The 25,668-nt window shown below is 34.9% G+C and overlaps 1 protein-coding gene across 2 annotated transcripts in view; it reads right to left on the bottom strand.

Annotated features, from left to right (window-relative positions):
* The window catches only part of SPAG16 (sperm associated antigen 16), a 1,004,062-nt gene that overhangs the window by 924,597 nt on the left and 53,797 nt on the right, over window positions 1-25,668 (bottom strand). For both annotated transcript variants that reach the window (XM_053905193.1, XM_019446088.2), the window contains 3 exons: window positions 25,537-25,654; window positions 17,933-18,002; window positions 12,664-12,773 (listed from right to left, as the gene is read on the bottom strand). In XM_053905193.1, coding sequence (XP_053761168.1) covers window positions 12,664-12,773; window positions 17,933-18,002; window positions 25,537-25,654 — 298 coding nt within the window. The remainder of the gene's footprint in view (window positions 1-12,663; window positions 12,774-17,932; window positions 18,003-25,536; window positions 25,655-25,668) is intronic.

The raw sequence follows: 25,668 nt of genomic DNA on the forward strand, positions 1-25,668 counted from the left end.
TTGTAGAAGCTGTGCAGCCCCCACAGGCAAAGGTCCCAGTAGACCCCAGAAAACAATCACATTCACTGGTGCTGGAACAAGGATGTTAAGGGAGAAGCCTGGCACGATGTGTGTTGTGATTTTCCACAATACCTGAAATGCTGCTGCTACACAGTTCCATGAACTTTTTCTGAGGTGGGCTGGCACCTAGCCACAGTCTCTGTACATCAGCAGCAGCATGGTCTCCTGAATGTTTCTGGGGGTGGGCCAGCACCTGGCAATTGCTCAGTGAGACCCTCCCCCAAAAGGTCTAAGCAAGTCAAAGTTGCAGTCGTTCAGAAGTGTGGGGTTGGGAAACACAGCCGCATATGAGATAAAACTCAGGAGGGAGGTGCCACTTGGCAACCTGATGGGTTAGCCATGGATGATGTAAAAGCAGGGAGTGTACAGAATCTGGAGACAAAGGAGGGGTGTATGATTGCTGGTCAGGGAGAGCAAAGTTCTGATACTAGAGATGGGGTAGCTGGGTGATGCCATTTTCACCTTTCCTGTGCATGCACAAAAACACCTACAGACACCACAACAATTCACCCCAGTAAGCTAAACAGCACCATCTAGTGGAGAATGGAGCCATTACACTAAGCCCCATGCAAATGGGCCAACATCGCTCTTCAGGAACAACATAAGTCTCTCCACCTGCTTAGTTTACAGACTATAATGTGCTTCATAGTTCGACTTCTAGGGGAAATTGATGTAATTTCAATCGTACTTCAGTCTGTTTGCTGGTTTTTTTTTCTTTTCTTATTCTTGAATACAGAAAGAGAAAATGTTTATTTTTATTTTCCATTTCTATTAAAAATATTTTTATTTTTTTTCTACTTTATTTTTACCTTTTGGTAAATTTTTCAAATTCTATTTTTTTACTTCCATCATTTCATTTTATTCTATTTCATTGTAATCATTTTTTCAAATTTTCAAACATTTTCCTTTTTTTTTTTTTGCTTTTATCTTTCCCTTTTTTCTCTAATCTATCAAGCTCCTTTCAACAACCAGACCAGAACACACCTAGGATCTAGCATCCTTTATTTGATTTTTTGTGTTGTTTTTAGTTTTTTAATTTTTCTTTTACTGTATTAATTCCTTTTCTTCCTTTGAAGTGATGAAATGAAGGAATTCACCCCAAAAGAAAGGCCAGGAAGAAATGACAGCCAGGGATTTAATCAACACAGATATAAACAATACATCTGAACCAGAATTTAGAATCACGAGAATAAGAATACTAGCTGGGTTTGAAAACAGATTAGAATCCCTTTCTGTGGAGATAAAAGCTAGTCAGTATGAAATAAAAAATGCTATAACTGAGCTGCAATCTCGAATGGATACCACAGCGACAAGGATGGATGAGGCAGAGGAATGAATCAGTGATATAGAAGACAAACTTATGGAGAACAATGAAGCAGAGAAAAAGAGGGAGATAGGGCAAAAGAGCACAATTTAAGAATTAGAGAAATCATTGACTTATTAAAAAGGAACAGCATCAGAATCATAGGGGTCCCAGAAGATGAAGAGACAGAAAAAGGGGTGGAAGAGTTATGTGAGCAAATCATAGCAGAAAACTTTCCTATCGTGGGGAAAGACACGGACATCAAAATCCAGGAAGCACAGAAGACTCCTATTAGATTCAACAAAAACTGACAATCAACAAGGCATATCACAGTCAAATTCACAAAATACTCAGGCAAGGAAAGAATCATGAAAACAGCAAGGTAAAAAAAAAGTCCTTAACCTACAAGGAAAGACAGATTAGGTCTGCAGCAGACCTATCCACAGAAACTTGGCAGGCCAGAAAGGAGTGTCAGGATATATTCATTGTGCTGAATCAGAAAAATATGCAGCCAAGAATTCTTTATCCAGAAAGTCATTCAAAATAGAAGGAGAGATTAAAAGCTTCCCAGACAAAAATTAAAGGAGTTCATGACCACTTTTAAGGGGGACTCTCTGAGGGGAGAAAAGATGGGGAAAAAAAAGACCAAAAGCAACAATAACTAGAAAGGACCAGAGAACACCATCAGAAACTTCAACTCTACAAGCAACATAATGGCGATAAATTCATATCCTTCACCACTCACTCTAAATGTCAATGGACCCAATGCTCCAATCAAAAGACATAGGGTAACAGAATGGATAAGAAAATAAGATCCATCTATATGCTATTTACAAGAGACCCACTTTAGATCTAAAGACACCTTCAGATTGAAAGTAAGGGGATGGAGAACTATCTATCAAGCTAATGGTCACCAAAAGAAAGCCAGAGTAGCCACACTTATATCAAACAATGTAGACTTTAAAAACTGTAACAAGAGATGGAGACTGGAATCATATCATAATTAAGGGGTCTATCCACGAAGAAGATCTAACAATTGTAAACATTTATGCTCTAAATGTGAAAGCACACAAATGTATAAACAAATTAATCACAAGCATAAAGAAACTCATTGATAATAATACCATATTAGTAGGGGACTTCAACACCCCACTTACAACAATGGACAGATCATCTAAACAGAAAATCAACAAGGAAACAATGGCTTAGAATGACACATTGGACCAGATGGACTTAAAAGATATATTCAGAACATTTCATCCTAAAGTAGTGGAATACACATTCTTCTCCAGTGCACATGAAATGCTCTCCAGAATAGATCACATACTGCGACAGAAATCAACCTTCAACAAGTACAAAAAGATCGAGATCATACCATGAATATTTTCAGACCACAATGCTATGAAACTTGAAATCAACCGCAAGACAAAAATATGGAAAGATAACAAATACTTAGAGACTAAACCATTCTACTAAAGAATGAAAAGTCTAACCAAAAAGTTAAGGAGGAAATTAAAAAGTACATAGAAGCTAGTGAAAATAATAACACCACAACCCAAAACCTCTGGGATGGAGCAAAGGTGGTCATAAGAGGAAGTATATAGCAATCCAGGCCTTCCTAAAGAAGGAAGAAAGGTCACAGATATACAACCTGACTTTACACCTTAAATAGCTGGAAAAAGAACAGCAAATAAAACCCCAAACCAGCAGAACATAGGAAATAATAAAGATTAGAGCAGAAATCAATGTTATCAAAACCAAAAAAAAAAAAAAAAAAACCCACAAACAACAACAACAACAACAACAACAACAACAACAAAAGTAGAACAGATCAATGAAACCAGAAGCTGGTTCTTTGAAAGAATTAATAAAATTGATAAACCACTAGCCAGTTTGGTCAAAAACCAAAAGGAAAGGACCCAAACAAACAAATAAAATCAAGAATAAAAGAGGAGAGATCACAACCAACACAGAAAAAATACAAATAATAATAAGAGAATATTATGTACAATTAAACGCCAATAAAATGGGCAATCTGGAAGAAATGGACAAATTCCTAGGAACATATAAACTACCAAAACTGAAACAGGAAGAAATAGAAAATTTGAACAGATCCATAACTAGTAAAGAAATCGAGGTAGTAATCAAAAATCTCCCCAAAAACAAGAGTCCAGGACCAGATGGCTTTCCAGAGGAATTCTACCAAACATTTAAAGAAGATTTAACACCTATTCTCTTGAAGCTGTACCAAAACATCGAAATGGAAGGAAAAATTCCAAACTCTATGAAGCCAGCATTACCTTGATTCCAAAACCAGACAGAGATCCCACAAAAAGGAGAACTATAGACCAATTTCACTGATGAACATGGACACAAAAATCCTCAACAAGATACTAGCCAACAAGATCCAACAATACATTAAAAAAATTATTCACCGTGACCAAGTGGGATTTATACTTGGGATACAGGTCTGGTTCAATATCTGCAAAATAATCAATGTGATACATTGCATCAATAAAAAAAGGACAAGAACCACATGATCCTCTCAATAGATTCAGAGAAAGTATTTTGGCAAAATACAGCACTTTTTCTTGATAAAAATCCCTCAAGAAAGTAGGGATAGAAGGATCATACCTCGAGATCATAAAAGCCATATATGAAAGACCCACCGCTAATATCATCCTCAATGGGGAAAAACTGAGAGATTTCCCCTTACGGTCAGGAACAAAACAGGGATGTCCACCCTCACCACTGTTATTCAACATAGTATTGGAAGTCTTAGCCTCAGCAATCAGACAACACAAAGAAATAAAAGGTATCCAAATCAGCCAAGAGGAGGTCAAACTTACACTCTTTGTAGATGACATGATACTCTATATGGAAAACCCAAAAGATTCCACCAAAAAACTGCTGGAACTGATCCATGAATTCAGCAAAGTTGCAGGATATAAAATCAATGCATAGAAATTGGTTGCATTCCTATACACCAATAATGAAGCAACAGAAAGAGAAATCAAGAAATAGATCCCATTTATAATTGCACCAAAAACCATAAAATACCTAGGAATAAATCAAACCAAAGAGGTAAAAAATCTATATACTGAAAACTATAGAAAGCTTATGAAAGAAATTGAAGACACAAAAAAATGGAAAAATAGTCTATGCTCCTGGATAGGAAGAAAAAATACTATTAAAATGTCAATACTACCCAAAGCAATCTACGTATACAATGCAATACCTACCAAAATAATACCAGCATTCTTCACAGAGCTAGAACAAATAATCTTAAAATTTGTATGAAACCAGAAAAGACCCTGAATAGCCAAAGCAATCTTGCAAAAGAAAACCAAAGCTGGAAGCAACACAATCCCAGATTTCAAGATTTATTACAAAGCTGTAATCATCAAGACAGTATGGCACAAAAACAGACACTCAGATCAATGGAACAGAATAGAGAACTCAGAAATGGACCCACAAACATATGGCCAGCTAATCTTTGACAAAGCAGGAAAGATACCCAATGGAATAAAGAAAGTCTCTTCAGCAAATGGTGCTGGGAAAACTGGACAGTAACATGCAGAAGAATGAACCCTGGAAAACTTTCTTACACTGTACACAAAAGTAAATTCAAAATGGATGAAAGACCTAAATGTAAGACAGGAAACCATCAAAATCCTCAAGGAGAAAGCAGGCAAAAACCTCTTTGCCCTCAGTCACAGCAACCTCTTACTCAACACATCTCCGGAGGCAAGGGAAACCAAAGCCAAAATGAACTATTAGGACCTCATCAAAATAATAAGCTTCTTCACAGCAAAGGAAGCAATCAGCAAAACTAAAAGGAAACCAAAGGAATGGGAGAAAATATTTGCAAGTGACATATCAGATAAAGGGTTAATATCCAAAATCTATAGAGAACTTATCAAACTCAACACCCAAAAAACAAATAATCCATTGAAGAAATGGGCAAAAGACATGAATAGACACCTCTCCAAAGAAGACATCCAGATGGCTAACAGACACATGAAAAAATGCTCAACATCATTTATCATCAGGGAAATACAAATCAAAACCACAATGAGATAGCACTTCACACCTGTCAGAATGACTAACATTAACAGCTCAGGCAACAAGAGATGTTGGTGAGGATGAGGAGAAAGAGTATCTCTTTTGCACTACTGGTGGGAATGCAAACTGGTGCAGCCCCTCGGAAAACAGTATGGAGCTTCCTCAAGAAATTAAAAGTAGAACTACCCTATGACCCAGCAATTGCACTACTAGGCATTTATCCAAGGGATACAGGTATGTTGTTTTGAAGGGACACATGCACCCCAATGTTTATAGCAGCACTATCAACAATAGCCAAAGTATGGAAAGAGCCCAAATGTCCATCAATGGATGAATGGATAAAGAAGATGTGGTATATGTATATACAATGGGGTATTACTCAGCAATCAAAAAGAATGAAATCTTGCCATTTGCAACCATGTGGATGGAACAAGAGGGTATTATGCTGAGCAAAATTAGTCAGAGAAAGACAAAAATCATATAACTTCACTCATATGAGGACTTTAAGATATAAAACAGATGAACAAAAGGGAAGAAAAAATAATATAAAATCAGAGAGGGAGGCAAAACATAAGAGACTCTTAAATACAGAGAACAAACAGAGGGTTGTTGGAGGGCTTGTGGGACAGGGGATGGGCTAAATGGGTAAGAGGCTTAAGGAATCTCATCCTGAAATCATTGTTGTACCATGTGCTAACTTGGATATAAATTATAAAAAATAAATAAATTATAGAAAGAAAAGAAACATAAAAAAAGAATGAAGGATAAAAATCATATGATGATCTCAAAAGATGTAAGAAAAGCACTTAACAAGCCTCAACATCCTTTCATAAAAAAAATCAATAAATTGGGTAGAGAAAAAATATACCTCAACATAATAAAAGCCATATACAGAAACCCATAGCTAACATCAGACTAAATTGTGAAAGGTTGAAGGTTTTCTTCTAATATCAGGAACCAGGCAAGGCTGCCCACTCTCATCACTCTTATTCAACATAGTACTGGTGGTCCTAGCTAGAGCAATCAGGCAAGATCAAGAAATAAAAAGCACCAAATGGATTCCTTATTTCACTGATCAGAGAAGGGGGTCAAGAGTGGAAAGAGACTAGCCTTAGTCCCCAAGCTTCTAGAAAGTCCTTCCACATCCTGAACTTTTCTTACTTCCCCCAGAATACTAGCCCTGCTGTATATATATGTGGGGCGCCTGAGTGGCTCAGTTGGTTAAGCGTACAATTCTTGGTTTCAGCTCAGGTCATGATTTCACAGTTTCCTGAGTTCCAACTCTGCATCTCAACCCTACTTGAGATTTTCTGTCTCTTTCTCTCTCTGCCCCCCCCCACTTGTATTCTCTCTGTCTTTCTCAAAAGAAATAAACCTTAAAAAAAAAAAAGATGTGTACTGCCATCTAAATATTTGACTCATTTACTAAAGGTAAAGAGACAAGAGACCCTCTGTGTCTTGGCAACATCTCATTTCTTCCTTTTGTTTTTGCCTCCCCCCCACAACCAGCCCTTGGTTTAATCCTATTCTGCAATTCAAATCTCTATTTTTGTGTTGAACTTGCTCCTTTCTTTCATATTGAAAAGATGACATTGCCCCCAAAGCCAAAAGTCAATGAGAACTGAAAAGCATCCAAATAGGAAAAAAAAATAAAATTACCTTATTTGCAGGTGAAATGATCTTATTTATATATAAACCCAAAAGACTCAATGAAAAACACTGTTAGAACTAATCAACAAGTTCAGTAAAGATTCACAATATAAAATCAAAATACAAAAAGTCAATTGTGTCTCTATACACAAACAATAAAATGAATAAAAAAGAAATAAAGAATGCAATCCCATTCACAATAGCATAACAAAAAATAAAATACTTAGGAATAAATTTAATCAAGGAAGTGAAAGATCTGTACAATGAAAAACTACAAAACATTGATGAAAGAAACTAAGGAAGACACAGATATTCTGTTCCCAAGTACTGAGAAGAATTAATATTGTTAAAATGCCCATACTACCCAAAGCCATCTATAGATTCAATATAACCTCTATCAAAATTCTAACAGCATTTTTCACAGAAATAGGAAAAAAATCCTAAAATTTGTATAAAACTGCAATGATGCAAATAGCCACAGCAATCCCAAGAATAAAAGAACAAAGCTGAAGGTATCACACTTTTGATTTCAAAGCATACTACAAAGCTACAGTAATCAAAACAGTATAGTACTGACATAAAAATAGACACATAGACTAAAGGAACAGAATAGAGAGCCTAGAAATAAACTCCCATATATGCAATCAACTAGCATTTTATAAGGAACCCAAGAATATTCAATGGGGAAAAAAAGTCTCTTTAATAAATGGTTTTAGGAAAACTGGATAACCACATACAGGAAATGAAACTGTATACTCATCTGACACTATTCATAAAAACTAACTCAAAATTGATTAAACTTCAGACCTGAAACCATGAAACTCCCAGAGAAAACATAAGAAAAAGCTTCTTAACATTGGTCTTGCCAATGATTTTTTTGGATATGACATCAAAAGCACAAGAAACAAAAGCAAAATCAAGTGAGACTACATTAAAAAGCCTCTGAACAGCAAAATACAATCAACAAAATGAAAAGGCAACCTGTGGAATGGAAGAAAATATTCACAAGCCACATATCTGATAAAGGGTAAATATTTAAATATATGAAGAACTCATACAGCTCAGTTACGAAAATAAATAAATAACTCAATTAAAACGTGGGCAAATGTATGGAATATATATTTTTCTAAAGAACACATACAAATAGCCAACAGGTACATGAAAAGATTCTCAACATCATTAATCAACAGGAAAATGGAGATCAAAACCACAATGCAATACCATCTCCTACTTGTTACAATGGCTATCACCAAGAAGACAACAGATAATAATTGTTAGTAAGGCTTTGGAGAAAAGGGAACACTTGTGCACTGTGAATGAGAATGTAAACTGGTGCAGCCACTATGAAAAATAGGATGAAAATTTCTTCAAAAAAATACAAATAGGGGCGCCTGGGTGGCTCAGTCGGTTAAGTGACCAACCTTGGCCCAGGTCATGATCTCATGGTTTGTGAATTCGAGCCCCACATCGGGCTCTGTGCTGACAGCTCAGAGCCTGGAACCTGCATCTGCTTCTGTGTCTCCCTCTCTCTCTGCCCCTCCCCCACTCATGCTCTGTCTCTCTCTGTGTCAGAAATAAACATAAAAATTTTTAAAATAAAATAAAAATAGAACTACCATATGAAGCAACAACTCTACTTCTGACATATACCAAAAGGAAATGAAAACAAGATCTTGAAAAGATATCTGCACTCCCTGTTCATTACAGCATTTTTCATAATAGGTAAGGTATGAAAACAACCTAGGCCTCTGTCAATAGATTAATGAATAAACAAGATGTGGTGTACACACACACCCACACACTCACACACACACGCATGGGTTAGCATTCAGATATAAGAGAGGAGGACACTCTGCCATTTGTCACAACATAGATGGGTCTTGAGAAAATCATGCTAAGTGAAATAAATCAGACAGAAAAAAAATACTGTATGATATAATTTATATGTGTGAATCTAAAAAATAAAAAACTCATAGAAGCAAAGAGTAGAATGGTCTTTGGGGCTGGAGGTAGGGATATTGGGGAGATGTTGATCAAAGAAAGGGTACAAACTTATAGGGAAAAAATTAAGAGAAATACTAGTAAAAAGGAATTCACTTTATTTTGCACTTTAGCATTTTTGTAAGACCCAAATTTTCTATCATGTTGTAGGTATTATGTTAAAAATTTTAATGCACTTAAAAAGAATATACTATGCATAAATATTTAATGTATTTGTACTATATTTTAGTAGCTTTTTCTCATACAAAAAGTCAACCCTGCTAATATAGTCTTACAAGCCATAAGCACTTAGTGAATGAATCAACAAATCATTTTTAAGTATAACTACTACCTTAAAGAGAATGCCTATGCCATTAGAAGATGAAAATGTTGGGGCACTGGGTGGCTCAGTCAGTTGAGCGACTGACTTCGGCTCAGGTCATGACCTCATGGTTTGTGAGTTTGAGCCCCGTGTCAGGCTCTGTGCTGACAGCTCAGATCCTGGAGCCTGCTTCCGATTCTCTGTCTCCCTCTCTCTGCCCCTCCCCACTCATGCTCTGTTTCTCTGTGTCTCAGAAATAAATAAACATTAAAAAAAATTTTTTTAAAAAGAAAATGTTCCCTTATCCATGAATTCAGCAAAGTCACAGGATATAAAATCAATGCACAGAAATCAGTTGCACTTCTATACACCAATAATGAAGCAACAGAAAGAGAAATCAAGGAATAGATCCCATTTACAATTGCACCAAAAACCATAAAATAACTAGGAATAAACCTAATTAAAGAGGTGACAAATCTATACACTGAAGACTAAAGAAAGCCTATGAAAGAAACTGAAGACACACACACAAAAAAGGAAAAATATTCCATTCTCATGAATTGGAAGAATAAATACTGTTAAAATGTCAATACTACCCAAAGCAATCGATATATTTAATGCAACCTCTATCAGAATATCACCAGCATTCTTCACAGAGCTAGAATAAACAATCCTAAAATTTGTATGGAACCAGAAAATACCCCCAAATAGCTAAAGCTATCCTGAAAAAGAAAACCAAAGCTGGAGGCATCACAATCTTGGACTTCAAGCTGTATTACAAAGCTGTAATCATCAAGAAAGTACGGTACTGGCATAGATACTTAGATCAATGGAACAGAATAGAGAATCTAGAAATGGACCCAGAAACGTAAGGCCAACTAATCTTTGACAAAGTAGGCAAGAATATCCAATGGAATAAAGACAGTCTCTTCAGCAAATGGTTCTGGGAAAACTGGACAGCAACATGCAGAAAAATGTACCTGGACCACTTTCTTACACCATACACAAAAATAAACTCAAAATGGATGAAAGATCTAAATGTAATACAGAAAGCCATCAAAATCCTAAAGAAAGCAGGCAAAAACCTCTTTGACCTCAGCCACAGCAACTTCTTACTCAACATGTCTCCAGAGGCAAGGGAAACAAAAGCAAAAATAAACTATTGGGACTTCATCAAGATAAAAAGCTTCTACACAGCTAAGGAAACAATCAGCAAAACTAACCAGCAAAAAAAAAAAAAAAAAAAAAAAAAAAAAAGGAAACCAAAGGAATGGGAGAAAATATTTGCAAATGACATATCAGATAAAGGGTTAATATCCAAAATCTATAGAGAACTTATCAAACTCAACACTCAAAAAACAAATAATCCACTGAAGAAATGGGCAAGAGACATGAGTAGACACTTCTCCAAAGAAGACATCCACATGCTAACAGACACATGAAAAAACGCTCAACATCACTCATCATCAGGGAAATACAAATCAAAACCACAATGAGATAGCACCTCACACCTGTCAGAATGACTAACATTAACAACAGATGTTGGCGAAGATGTGGAGAAAGGGGAACCCTTTGCACTGTGGGTGGGAATGCAAACAAGTGCAGTCACTCTGGAAAACAGAGTTTTTGAGGAGGTTCCTCAAAAAACTAAAAATAGAACTACCCTATGACCCAGCAATTGCACTACTAGGTATTTATCCAAAGGATACAAGTGTACTGTTTTGAAAGGGCATATGCACCCCAATGTTTATAGCAGTGCTCTCGACAATAGTCACATTATGGAAAGAGCCCAAATGTCCACTGATAGATGAATGGATAAAGAAGATGTGCATATATATACAATGGAGTATTACTTGGCAATCAAAAAGAATGAAACCTTGCCATTTACAACTACATGGATGGAACTAGAGTGTATTATGCTAAGAAAAATTAGTCAGAGAAAGGCAAATATCATATGACTTCACTCATATGTGGAATTTAAGATACAAAAGAGATGAACATAAGGTAAGGGAAACAATATGAAAACAGGGAGGGGGACAAAACATAAGAGACTCTAAATATAGAGGACAAACTGACGGTTGCTGGAGAGGTTGTGGGTTTGGGGATGGGCTAAATTAAGGCAAGAGCATTAAGGAGGACACTTGTTGAGATGAGCACTGGGTGTCTGTTATATGTAGGGGATGAATCACTGGATTGTACTGGAAGCATTATTGCACTATATGCTAACTAACTCGGATGTAAATTTAAAAAATAAATGAAAGGAAAAAAAAGACGTAAATGTTCCTGATGACAAGCACCACCATCATACTGAAAATCCTTAATCCTAATTTATTTTTCTTTATTCAGGTGCTTTATATGAACCCAGACCTAACAATCTCTGTAGAGATAAACAAAGGTCACCCAAATGAGAAGAATAACTACTTATCGACAGCAAGAGAGTCATCCACCACCACTGCTTGAATTTGGCAGAGATTCAAAGGCAGGTAGAGGAGTGGGAAAGCTTTATGGTGGCAAAAAGGGAAGGTCCATCCCAATGGGAAGTTGTCATATATTTTAGAACTCAAAGGTAACAATTATGTACTTTGTAAGAAAATTCATTACGTCAGCTAGAATTTCATGCAATTTTCATGACAAGAAATTAAACTCCTTACAGGTTTTATGTACTTTTCTCTCTTCCTCATTTTTGATCTCTTTGACCAGATACTTTTTTCCATTTATTATTTTTTTTTTAATTTAAATACAGGTTAGTGAACATACAGCATACTAATGGTTTCAGGAATAGAATTTAGTGATTTACCACTTACCCATAACACCCAGTGCTCATCCTGACAAGTGCCATTTTTCTTCAATCATTACAGAAGTTTTTCACTATCAGCCCAATTGCAAAGCAAAGGCACTCAGATCTAAGGAGATTTCTAAATGGGGCATAATTCTTTACATTCTACTTTTAAAGAAGACTAAGTAAAGTTTAAAGTTATACTATTAGGGAAGAAATAAGGGACTATGTGGGAGTTATTTCTTTGGACAGAGTAAGCAGAAAACTGACTAGGTAAGCGCACATGCCTGTGATTATATTGGGGTGCGTGGCAGCATTCACTGAGTTGTCTCTGCCACCAGTAAGCATATGTCCCTCACATATTAGTAACATTTAAGAACTTTGGGGCTTGATATACATAACCTCTAAATTCCTCTTCCAGTAAAATAATAATACCATATGAGTTCATGGATCTGAAGATCTGAGAGTGAAGTATGATTTAATGGAAATAACAACAAAAAGCCATACCTTTGTATTATCTTTTATCTTTGTGTTACTTTTGTTTTTCTCCCTGGCTTCACGAAGACCTTTCTGAGTAGGACCTTCCAGTGCATTTTCTTTTTCACGGTTAGGAACAACTACAAGATAACACAACTTATTCTTAGTATCTATACTGTCTTGCAATGATAAATACAATTTTAATCAAAATATGAAAGCCAAAGTCATAATGATACATGTGTTTTTTAAAGTATTGTACTAGTAATATTGAAATAATACCAAAGTGTTCTTTTAATTTTTTTTAATGTTTCATTTATTCTTAGAGCACAAGTGGCGGAGGGGCAGAGTGAGAGAGGGACCCAGAATCAGAAGCAGGCTCCAGGCTCTGAGCTGTCAGCACAGAGCCCAACGTGGGGCTTGAACTCACAAGCCATGAGATCATTACCTAGGCCAAAGTTGGATGCTTTACCAACTGAGCCACCCAGGTGCCCCATTACCAAAATGTTTTAAGTCAGGTGTCAAATTCATTTCCCCAAAATTCAGGGTGTCATTACTACAAGGTCAGTTAAATGGCATGATAAGCCAGTTAGAGAGCATAGTAGCCAATCTCCAGTTACATTATTTCCAAATTCCTGTCATGAGATTTCATGTGTATATGAATAAAGTTGAAGAGGGTCAAAGGAGTGAATGGTAAACAATGACAAAATATCCTTTGTGGAATTGGGTAATAAATAACAGATTTTTAGAAGAATATTGTATTTAAAAAATATTATTCTTCATGCTTCTCAAGTTGAAAAAAAAAAAAGAAAGGAAAATAAGTGGGTAATTTTCCAATGTAGTTGTAACACTAGTCTCCAAACTCTCCTGGACATAAAGAGAACAGTCCTAAAAAACCACCTGGGGGAAAAATAAAAGTGACAGAGAAAGTCTCTTTCTTTTATACATCTTTCCATATACATATACATATTTACGTATACATAATTTCTCCCTATATTTTTAAACAGGAAAATGACTGAAAATAAATTAATAAAGTTACAATCATTAACTCATAACTAAAAGAAATAATTAAGTGTTCTAAATTATAACACTAGATTTATAACAGAGAAAAGATGAACACAAAAATATCTGGATGAGTCAAGGCTCTCAAAGAATTCTTAAGGCAAGGAAGCACATAGCTGGCATTTAGATTCTTTCCTGATATAATTCTTTCTACTCAGTACCAGTTTCAGACAAAGGAGAAAATCTCCAAAGCAACTTGGACAATAACCTAAAAACAGAATATTGAATAACATAGTTCTACATGAAACCACTAAAAAGACTTCAAAACACTTGAGTATCCAGACTGCCTGTTCTCCCTGATGGTGCTAAAAGTTAGAGCCCCATCTGGGAAGTGTAAGTGGGGGGTTGGGGGAGGGATGGGGGAGGGGCAGGAGGGAAGGCAGCAATTATGGCTCACTGACATTAAGGAAAATTTTTCACTTCCAGTTCTCTTTTATTGCATTTTCCTTTTCAACACCCAAGAATGACATCCTGATCACGATAATAATTTAAAATAATAATAATTAGCATTTATGCCTCACTGATCTTCTACTATCAAGTTGATCAGGCAATCAGAGAGGTGACAGAGTCTGCCATGACACTGCCAAATGCTAAGACCAGAAGCTTAGAGAAAGGTACTGAAAGCCCCATATCTAAAACTAGAATGCATGTTTATGAACAGTGTAAAATTATTCAGTACAGAATATAAGGAATTAACTTTATTCAGGTAGTGGGGATTATACAATTAAAAGAAAGTATTTCATCATGTTGTGTTGAAATTTATTCCTTTTTTACCAAAAGCCACTTATCACGTATCAAAATATAAACAAACTTGGTCTTCAAAGTAACTTAGAAAAACATGCACCGTGTTCATTTATAAATTAGGTTAAATAGCAGAATATAATTTCATAAAGAAGTTATCAGTAAACCATGAGTTTATTTTAATAGAGATGCCAAGGATAAAGAACACAAACTGTTAGAGTAGAATGGAGTATTAGAGATTAATTGTTACAACTATCAACTCAGTGCACGAAATTCCTCAACCTTTAAGCCATCTTATATATATTGGTCTTCACACATTTTAGTCATTTGGGAAGTTAGAGTTCCTGAGGCTGTGACAGTCTGACACTATCCCTTCATATTTATAACTGACTGCATTCTTAAAAGTTATTTACAGATGGAAACAAGTAATTTTTTTTAATTTTTTTAATGTTTTATTTGTTTTTGAGAGAGCGAGAGAAAGACAGAGACAGAGCACAAGCAGGGAGGGGCAGAGAGAGAGGGAGACACAGAATCTGAAGCAGGTTCCAGGCTCTGAGTTGTCAGCACAGAGCCCCACATGGGGCTCAAATCCATAAACCATGAGATCATACATGACCTGAGCTGAAGTCAGATGCTTAACTGACTGAGCCACCCAGACACCCTGGAAACAAGTAATTTTATCTTAACAAAAATATATATCCTTTTTAAAAAAAAATGCAATAAGGAAAAAATGTAGAAAAAAATCACATCATGCAAATTATGTATATATTTTGGTGTGCATCATTTTTATTTGCATATATTTAATACCTATGACCTTTTACTATATAAATGTTCTTATTTTTTTAACATTTTATTAACTTTATGATGTGAGCATTTTCTTATGCATGATTTTTAAAGACTTTCTAGTTGCATGATCAGCTATATTTAAACATTCACCTGTGGTTAATAAGATTGTTTGCACTGTTTTTTTACTATAGATATGACTACAATAAACATCTTTGTTCATAGTATCTTTAGGAATCATTGAGCATAGCTAACATTTCTTTAACTTAAAATATTTGAAAGGAACTACTGAATCAAGGCTAAGAAAAAAAATTTCAAATATGAGAATGCTGACTATTTCTCTTAAGCTTTAACCATTGAACACAATGAATAGTCTTCTGTCATATGACATAATAGGATGTCATATTTATTAAGAAAATTCACTGTTTTGCAGTCTTTCTATATTTCAGAGTTTCCATCATTTTTTAAAATCAAATTTACTGAGGTACAATTTACATACAATAAAATGAACACATTTTAAATACAGAATTGGGTAAGTTTTGACAAAGATAAACCAGCATATAACCACCACCAAAATAGAGATATAGAACATTTGCACCACTCCCAAAATTATTTTCTTATGTTAGCATTACGATTTATAAGGTATGTACAATAATTTTTGTTTTTACAAGGCATTTTTCTTTTAAGGAAATTAAAAATAAAAAATATATATCTTAACCAGAATTTAACATTCCTAAATCTCTGTATTCAATCCCAGAGATCTGAGTTTTCTTCTGACCAAGGAAAGTCCTTTAGTATTTCCCACACTTTAGAATGATTTGCAACAAAATCTTTTAGCTTTCATTTAAATTAAAATGTCCGTATGTCTTTATTTCACCCTATTTTTTGAGGATATTTTACTGGACATAGAATTCTGAATTTAAAATTTTCCACATTTGAAACTGTCATTTCTTTGTTTCTAGCCTCTAATATCTCTGACAAGAAATCAGCCTTTATTACATTACTGTTCTCTTGTATGTAATATGATTTTTTTCTCTTGCTGCTTTAGAGATTGTCTCACTTAAATTTTCAAGAGTTTGAATATGATGCATCCAGGATTGATTCTCTTTGGGTTTACAGTTAGCTGCTTTTGGGGGAGTTGATGTTATCAGATTTAGAAAAATTTAGGTCATCTTTTGCTTAAATATTTTTATGTCCCATTCGTGTTCTTTTCTCCTTTGGGACTGCAATTTCACATCTGTTAAATAGGCATATTTCCCTTTAATTTTTTTCTCTAGTCATCAGACTGAGTTTTAACTGATATCTCTTAAATTCACTGACGTTTCTGTCATCTTCAATCTGTTGTGAACTATAAAATTTCCATTTAAATTATCATATTTCTCAATACTAGAATTTAATTTTTTTTTTTTTGGTTTCCATGTAACTGCTAAGATTTCCTATCTCTTCACTTATTAATGTCATATTTTTCTTTAATTCCTTGATAATATTCAAAATAGTTGCTCTAGAATTTTTATCAGCCAAATTCAACATCTGGGCCATCCTGGTGTACGTTTCCATTTACTGATTTTTACCTTGATTGTGGGCCACCTTTTCCTGTCTCTATAATATACATAGAAAACTTAAATTACATACCGGGCAGTATAGATGACAGGTTATCAAGGCTCAGGACAACTGCTTTCCTTTAAAGGGTATTCATTTTTGTTCTAGCATGCAGTTTAGTTTTTTGATGATCACCTTGAAATTCTAGGCTTAATTTTCTACCTTGTTAAGGTGGATCCATGGAAAGCCCTACATTTTCCCCAAGGCTCTCTAACTTATAAGATTCAAACTCAAATTCTATCTCCCTTAGAAATTCTATGTAAGCTTTGTTTGGGGTTTTATAATAAAGGGCAGTACAAGTGCTATATTAATATGGTTAATACGTTAATATGATTATGTTAAACATTAATATGGTATTAACAAGGAGTTAAAGAGTAAAGAGGTCTCTTCATCCAGATATGACCAGAACTCCAATGTCACCATACCTGTTTGATTTCTAGAATCCTTTTTCCCCTCTTAGACCTTTAAAATCTCCTCACAGTTAAGTCTTGGGTATTCTTACATGTATAACCCGCTATCAACTAAAAGACTCAGTAAACTCCCTCATAAACTGGGTCACTGCTTATTGCAGCTCCCTTTTTATCTGGTGCACTTTCCTGGGACAGTGTGAACTATGTATAATCTTTGCCTTTTCAGTTCTTCAGGACTGGCATGCTCTTCTTGACCTCTACCTGCATGGAATTTGGTTTGGAAACTGCCCCAGGCACAAAGCCATAGTGATAGGGGATCTCAACTTATAAATTTTTCTTCTATCACTTCTTATCACTTCTTATCTCCTTCTGTGACTTGTGCTGTTTCCCAAAGGCTAAAAGTAGCTGCCCTATAAATAGTCTAGTTGAAGAGTTTTTTCATTAAAAGAAGGTTAGTCTGGTACCAGCTACAGCATCACGGTCAGAAACACAAGCCCTCCCATTATAGTTTCCTCATATTTTTATCTGAAATTAGTTATACAGTGCCATATCCATATTCCCTCTTGATCTTGTCATTAACATTTTAATTTGTGAAATAGTTACCATATCATTTATTCACTTTTAATTATCTCCAGAATTTTGAGCTCTGATAAGATTAAAAAATCACCAACTGATATTAAATTAGTTTTATTACATTTTATTTTTACCTCTAATTTCAGAAGCATGGTAATTATGCCCTATTTCCATATTCTTCAATGTTGCTTGAAGCCCAGAAATCTAAAAAATGAAATCCAAAGATATGGGGTTATATTTTTGTATATACAGAAAATGACTCAAAAAGAGTTGAATAAAATACAGTGTTTAAATACTGCCTGAAAGATATAAAGATATTAATTTCTCTTGGATTAATTCCTATATATTTAAATAATTAAACATGAATTAGAACAAAAGAAAAATATAATTTTAAATTCAATTCAGTGGGTAATTATTAGGTATCCATTATAAACAACTGAAACATTTATTTCATAGCATAGTTTCCTGAATCAAGAATACTCATTCCACACTTTGAATGATAATTATTCAGTACTCTACTTTAAGAGAAATTTCTTCTCTGTTGAAATTGCTTCACAACAACTTAATTCATCTTTCTGTGTATAAAAGATGAGGTAAGTATTAGTTGAAAAGTAAAATATGAAGAGACTATTGTTTTTCTTGAAACTCTTAACTCATTTTCCACCCACAGACATTCCTTGTTTTATTAAACATGTTTCATAATTAAGAAAATTTGTTAATTTGGAGGCATATAACCTACCTATATTTCCTGAACAATAGACTTGAATTAAAAATTAAACCTTAAAGAGCTTTCTTGTCCCTCATTGTATATGATTATATCAACACAAAATACCATCTATTTAATTATATGCAGATACACATATTTTTCCTACTATTACTGAGTAATAATATTTCTTTAATAGAAAACAGCAGATAATCGTAATCTATAGATCAGTGCTCATAAAATGCCTGGGTGAAATAAAAAGGTAAAAAAATTTGTATCTATTCTTGAATGCCAAATGGATTATTAAGTTTTTAAATACACTTACTTGGAATAGTATAAGATTTACATAAAAGTTGCAATGTAATAGAGAGCTCTTATATACCCTGCACCCTATTTCCCATTAACATCATACATTACCATAGTATGTTTGTCACAAGTAATGAGACAATATTGATACATTATTATTAACAGAATTCCATATCGTGTTCTAATTTCATTATGGTTTTTCAAATACATGTTTTCTATTCCAAGAGCTTATACAGGACACTTTACATTTAGTCAGCATGTCTTATTTGCTTCCTCTGGACTAGTACAGTTTCTCAGACTTTCCCTCACTTTGATGATCTTGACAATTTTGAGGAGTACTGATCAGGTAATATTTTGGAGAATATCCATTCTTTTGGGGTTGTCTAATGTCTTCTCATGGTTAGACAGGAGTTACAGGTTTTGAAGAGGAAGACTGCAGAGTAGAAGTGTCATTATTAGCTCATTATTTAGCAACATGGTTAAAGATTAACAATGTTATTCTTGCTCACCTTCCTGAAATGGTATTGTCTAGGTTTTTCCATTGTAAAATTACTTTTTCTTCCATTTCCACTGTACTTGTGGAAGCAAGTCATTGTGTATAGCCAACAACAGATGAGATGTTAAGCTCTACCTCCTTGAGGAGAAGATTATTTACATATGTCATTTGGGATTCCTCTTTGAGAGAAATGTTTTTCTTCTCCTCCATTTACATACTCACCCATTTATTTATATTACTATGAACTCACAGATAATTATTTTATACTCTGTGTTATAATCTATTTTGTTGCTCAAATTGTTCAAAATTTGACCATTGGGAGATCTGTCAGGATGATTCATGTAATGGCTATGACTCCATTTGTTGATGTTTGACTGCCAACAGTTTTTTGTTTTTTTTTTTTAACGTTTATTTATTTTTGAGACAGAGAGAGACAGAGCATGAACGGGGGAGGGGCAGAGAGAGAGGGAGACACAGAATCGGAAACAGGCTCCAGGCTCTGAGCCATCAGCCCAGAGCCTGATGCGGGGCTCGAACTCACGGACCGCGAGATCGTGACCTGAGCCGAAGTCGGACGCTTAACCGACTGAGCCACCCAGGCGCCCCATGCCAACAGTTTTTAATCCTTACTTCCTACTTCCCTTAGTGCCCTACATCTTAGAAAACTGATATCAAAGCCTGGATGCTTCCTCCTTTGGCACTGATGGGAGATTCAAACCATATAATCCCATTATCCCACATAAGGACCCTCATCCTACTTCCAAACCCTAACCACAACAAAAACCCTAAGCCAGTCTCCTTCCTTTTACTCTCTGAAGACATTTCAGACCTGCATGGTAAGGCATATGCTGCTTTCCCTAGAGAGGTCAATTATGTAAGTAATAAAAGTTTTCATACCCTCTGTGTGTGCTGTGTGTATAGCACAATCAGTTTCAACATCCAAACCAAATTTGGTTCTTGGTCCATTTACTTCCAAAGGTGCCCACAACAGTAACAGTTTCTTTGTCCCTTGGCATACCCCATTGTTATGTTAAGTATTTTCTTTCTCTCTCTTCTTTCTTTCTGTCTTTTTTCCTTCTTTCTTTCCCTCCCTCCCTCTTTCTTTTCTTTTTTTCCTTGTTTCTTTTGTTTTCTTTTCTTTTTTCTTTTCTTTTCCTTTCTTTCACCTTCTGATCATTTCCTAACATTCTAGCTCAACATGGGCCAAACGTTCCAGGTGCATTTTGTATTTTCCCTGCCCAGCCCTACTTCCATCTGTTGGAGGATGGTATCAAAACAGATATTTAGGGGTGCCTGGATGGTTCAGTCCATTAAGTGTCCAACTTCAGCTCTGGTCATGATCTCATGGTTCATAAGTTTGGGCCCCATGTCAGGCTCTGTGCTGACAGCTCAGAGCCTGGAGCCCGCTTCAGAATCTGTGTGTGTGTGTGTGTGTGTTTGTGTGTCTCTCTCTCTGCCCCTCCCCCCCATGCACGCATGCACTCTCTCTCTCTCTCTCAAAAGTAAATAAACATTAAAACATTTTTTAAAAAGAAATAGATATCAATGCATTGGGTATACTCATTTGCTATTGGAGTCTCATTACTTCTAGATCCTCTCAGCAAGCAGACCTAAAAATATATACATTTATTTTATATAATATCTCCTGATATTATATTATATTACATTAATATTATAGCAAATATAAATATTAATATATTTACTTTTACTATATTAAATGTTATTTATAATATATTTATATTGTTATATTATAATAAATATAAATAATAATATGTTATATATTATATTACAGCCCTATGAACCAAAAAAAGATAAAATGCAACTTATTTTACATATATACTAACAAATTATATTTTATATATTTTCAATCATGGGACTGTAATTCAGAATTTTGAACATTTTCAAGTAATTTTATAAAACAAAACAATTAAATTAGAAGTTTTTCCATAAGATTTCAATAAATTTAAAACAGTTGCTATATTATAACCTGAAGAATTTGAAAACACATATTTATTAGATTTTTGTATACTTTTACTCCTTTATATACAAACTGAATATCATAAAAAATTCTAAATTCTAATCCTTCTTGCAAAGTATTACAGAGCTCTATATGTTTAAAGAGAAAGATAGTGAGCTAAATGTTCACTAAGATAAGGTTTTTAAGAAAGTGATGATTAGAAATCCAGATAAAAATTATAACATACTTCTTACTGCTCTAAGCTCACATCCTAAGTTTTGGTTAGAAGTGACTTCTCAGAGCATCACTGAAATAAAGCAGACACTGAAAATAAAGACGTAACCAAAAATTAAGCATAAAAGTTGATGCATCTTCCATGTTAGATCATAGAGGAACTTTGTATACATTTTAATATGTGTTTATTTTCAAATATTTTTAATAAATTCATTCTACAACCTCATGACACACTAATAGATTCAAGTTAAAAGGTTAATCCAATTGGGGTGCCTGGGTGGCACAGTCAGCTGAGCGTCCGACTTCGGCTCAGGTTGTGATCTCACAGCTTGTGAGTCCGAGTCCCGCATCAGGCTCTGTGCTGACAGTTCAGAGCCTTGAGCCTGCTTCAGATTCTGTGTCTCCCTCTCTCTCTCTGCCCCTCCCCCACTCAAGCCATGTCTCTGTCTCTCAAAAATAAATAAACATTAAAAAATTTTTTTAAAAGGTTAACTCAAGGCTCTATACCCCAAGGTATACCTGATAGGAATATTCCAACAGAAAACAAAAACAAAAACAAAGACTTGTGGATAATAAATCATTTTCTTGAGGAAACATTCCCAAAAAGTTTCAGCTCATTAAATAGTAACCTTGGATCATTCTCCAAGGAGAAAGATGATAAAACTGAGACTATATTGTCTGTTCTAATTTGGAGAATGTGTTAATTGATCCTGGGACTAGACTGGTGTAAGAAATATCTGACAGTCCTTTTGGTGACTCAGCACCTTGCATTCATAAATTGTGTGTCCATCTTTCTCTATAGATAGCAAATATTTATTCATCCTTTCTTATAACTAGGATACTAACAATACTGCATAGGCTCCATCAATCATGTCCCATTTTGGATCTTGAAAAAAATCTGATTATTAATGATACCTTATGATAACAGGTATACATTGGACTGCTTAGGACAAATGAGGATACAGAGTAACCAATAAAGTAGAAGAGGACAGGATTCATCCCTACCACTCCCAATCCTTGTTCATCCAATAGAACAAGGAAGTATAAAAGTATCTATGCCTGAGAGGGAGAAGTAAGAATTCACATATGAGTGACCTATTTCACCTCTCAAGCTACAAATCGAAGTGTGGCTAATTGGAAGAAAAGGACACTGAAAGCCAGATAATTCAAAGATACTCCAAGTACAGACTAAATTTGCTCCTTGCTTCTCAGAGAATAATCTAGGAAAATTGACAGTTCCTTAAAAAGACCTTCATATTTTGAAAGGTGATATAGAAACATAATATTCTTCAGGTAGTGCCTGAAAGTTGATTGAAGATGGTATGTCTATGTACGTGGACCTTAAGTGGTTTCCAGATTGCCCACAGTTTGAATTGGCAGAATAGGGAAATCAGAAGTCTCAACTTGTCTCAGTGAGATACATGAAAATGTTACCATTTGAAGCATTTAACCAGAAAAAAGATGAGAGTCATGACAATGATGCTATAGATGTTAAGGATCTCACAGATGCTGTGGCAAAGGTCATGGATTTAGCAAGGTATGTTAGGTTCACACTTTAAAGAACCACATAGAACCATGCACCTCAACACCAGCAGTATGACCAAAACCAGTAACACAACACTAGCAAGTGAAGGCCAAGCATGTAGTCTTCATGTCATATGGATACATAATGTCCCTTGTTGTAGGAGCCATCTTGCGAAGAATAAGATGTGATTTGAAGACAAAAAAAATTAACACTGATAAGTTTCAGCTGAACAATTAATATACCATTCAGATACTGTGTGGTAAATCCAAAGAGACTATTTTAACCCAGGAATATCTGGATAGTCTTTAATAGCAGGTTCTTTTTTCTTTGTCTATAGCAGGAGTAGGGGTTCAGAGACAAAATAAAATAGCTTGCAGATAATACAGTTCTTTGCTAATATGAACAGTGTTGTGGAAAATTGAACCCTGCCTCATTAGGGATAGTGATTTAATTTTTTAAACAAGTTTTCACTTTAGATACATATCAAACATAAGGCAAGTAATTTTATCTCTGTTTAATAGGTAAGAAAAATAGGTAAGATATAGAAGTAAAATAACCTAAATATTCACATGGCTACTGTGCAGCACAGATGGGACTCATCCCTACCACTCCCAATCCTTAATTCTTCTAACTAAACCAGTAAGAAACAATCTGAAACTTAAAGAGTATATGTGGCCTGTATATGTCCTCAAAATGGCCTTTGATCTAAACTTAGAAATTCATCTCATATTTATTTTTTATAAAATTTGGGTTTTTCCTGCATGGAGCCAGACACTGGGCTCGATCTCATGACTATGAGATGATGACCTGAGCCAAAATCAAGAGTCAGATGAGCCACCCAGGTGCCCCCAAATTCATCTCATATTAAAGATAGGGGAATTGATGACCTCTTCAGGAGGATAACTTAGCCCTAATTACACGTAAGTGTAGATCCAGGGCTGGACAGGTTGCAGATGTAGAAATTAACAATCTAGAGAACAGTGTAGGCACTTGCCAGCATGGATGTCTGGAAGGCCCTGGTATCCTTGAATGATGAAATTCAGTATGAATGGTCTGTCAGAGGTGTCAAAGTATACATGGTCTCTTGGAAATATATGGCCAGATCACTGATGGATCCCTCACCCAGAGAAGGATAATAGTGAGATAAGCATGAGAACAGGGAATAAGGAGAGTCAGATGAGTAAATCTAATTTGAACCTGTGGCAGGATAAGAAGTAGAAGCAACCAAATCTAGCTTGAAGCACTCCAAGATGTAGACTTATGCCTTTTATCGGGAGGCTGAGGAGAAAGGTTAAATGTAAAGGAGCAAGGAGATAAAATTCTGAAGGTTTTACATACAATGCCATAAAAATGTAAATTATATGAAACTCCTTTTATGCAATATTACCAATAATACAATTCAGACATTCAAGAATACAAAATTAAAATTCAAGCACAAAGAAGCATGGAGACACAAGTAGTGTTTTGCATTTTAGTAGCTAAGAATTACACTCAAGAACAGAAAAAATACAACTCGATTAAATCATGTCTTAACAATAAAATCATTCAAGGAATAATATAACCATCATACAAGCTATTGTAGCTTCTGAAAGTTTGGCCAAAAATGAAAATCTCCAGAAAACAATAAAAGAATGTTAAGCATAGTTGCACTTTTATATTTTCTAATAAACTGTTACATATTTTTTAAGTGGCCCATAAACATTTTGTTTTATCTTTCTTGAATTCTATACCAGACATTCCTATCACTGTCCGAGGCCTATGTAAAAACCCCACCAGGAAGAATGAAAAAGGATGTCAATAGTAGAAATGGCTAAAAATTGAGTCAGTAACCAGGTGTGTCAAATATTCACTTGGGGGTAAATTCCAGGGAGTTTTTATTCATTATCTCATATAAGTTTAACAACAATATTTTTAAAAGGCAGATCATTGTGGCTATACTTTATTTATAAGAAATCTGAGTTGAAAGCATCTAAGGTCCGTATTCATAATGTCAAAGTTGACATTTAAATCCTAGTTTGACTATATTGGCTGAGTTTCTTCCTCTAACCATACTTTAATAATCTCCTATAAATTTATTTTAATTCAGTAAAGTTTCGGGGCACCTAGGTGGCTCAGTTGGTTAAGCGTTCAACTTTGGCTCAGATCATGATCTCACGGTTCTTGAGTTTGAGTACCACGTCAAGCTCTGTGCTGACAGCTCAGAGCCTGAAGCCTGTTTCAGATTCTGTGTCTCCCTCTCTCTCTGCTCCTCCCCCACTCATACTGTCTCTCTCTGTCTCTCTCTCAAAAATAAAAAAATAAATATTAAATTTTTAAAAAAAATAATGTTTAGCTTAATAATCTTTATAGGTTTAAAACGAACAAAATAACTTTTATGAATATTGCCAAATGAATCTTTTTTACAACATAATTGTTGAAAACCTTTTTAAATTTATCTCAGAAACCAATATTCCTACTTATATTATTGAAAACTAAATGGTTAAAATCATTTTGAGGTAGTTTTGATGGCTTCTTTACCTGCCCAACTGCTCTGTCTCTTTCCAGAGAGGTCAGCATTTTCTGCTTCAGTAAAGTGTGGTGCTTCTCATGTAACACCCTTATAGTTGGTTCATAAGATGCATAATGTAACTTCAACCTATGAAAAATAAA

This window comes from Panthera pardus, unplaced genomic scaffold (assembly GCF_024362965.1).
Source record: "Panthera pardus isolate Hobbes unplaced genomic scaffold, ASM2436296v1 HiC_scaffold_10, whole genome shotgun sequence".
Classification (NCBI taxonomy): domain Eukaryota; kingdom Metazoa; phylum Chordata; class Mammalia; order Carnivora; family Felidae; genus Panthera; species Panthera pardus.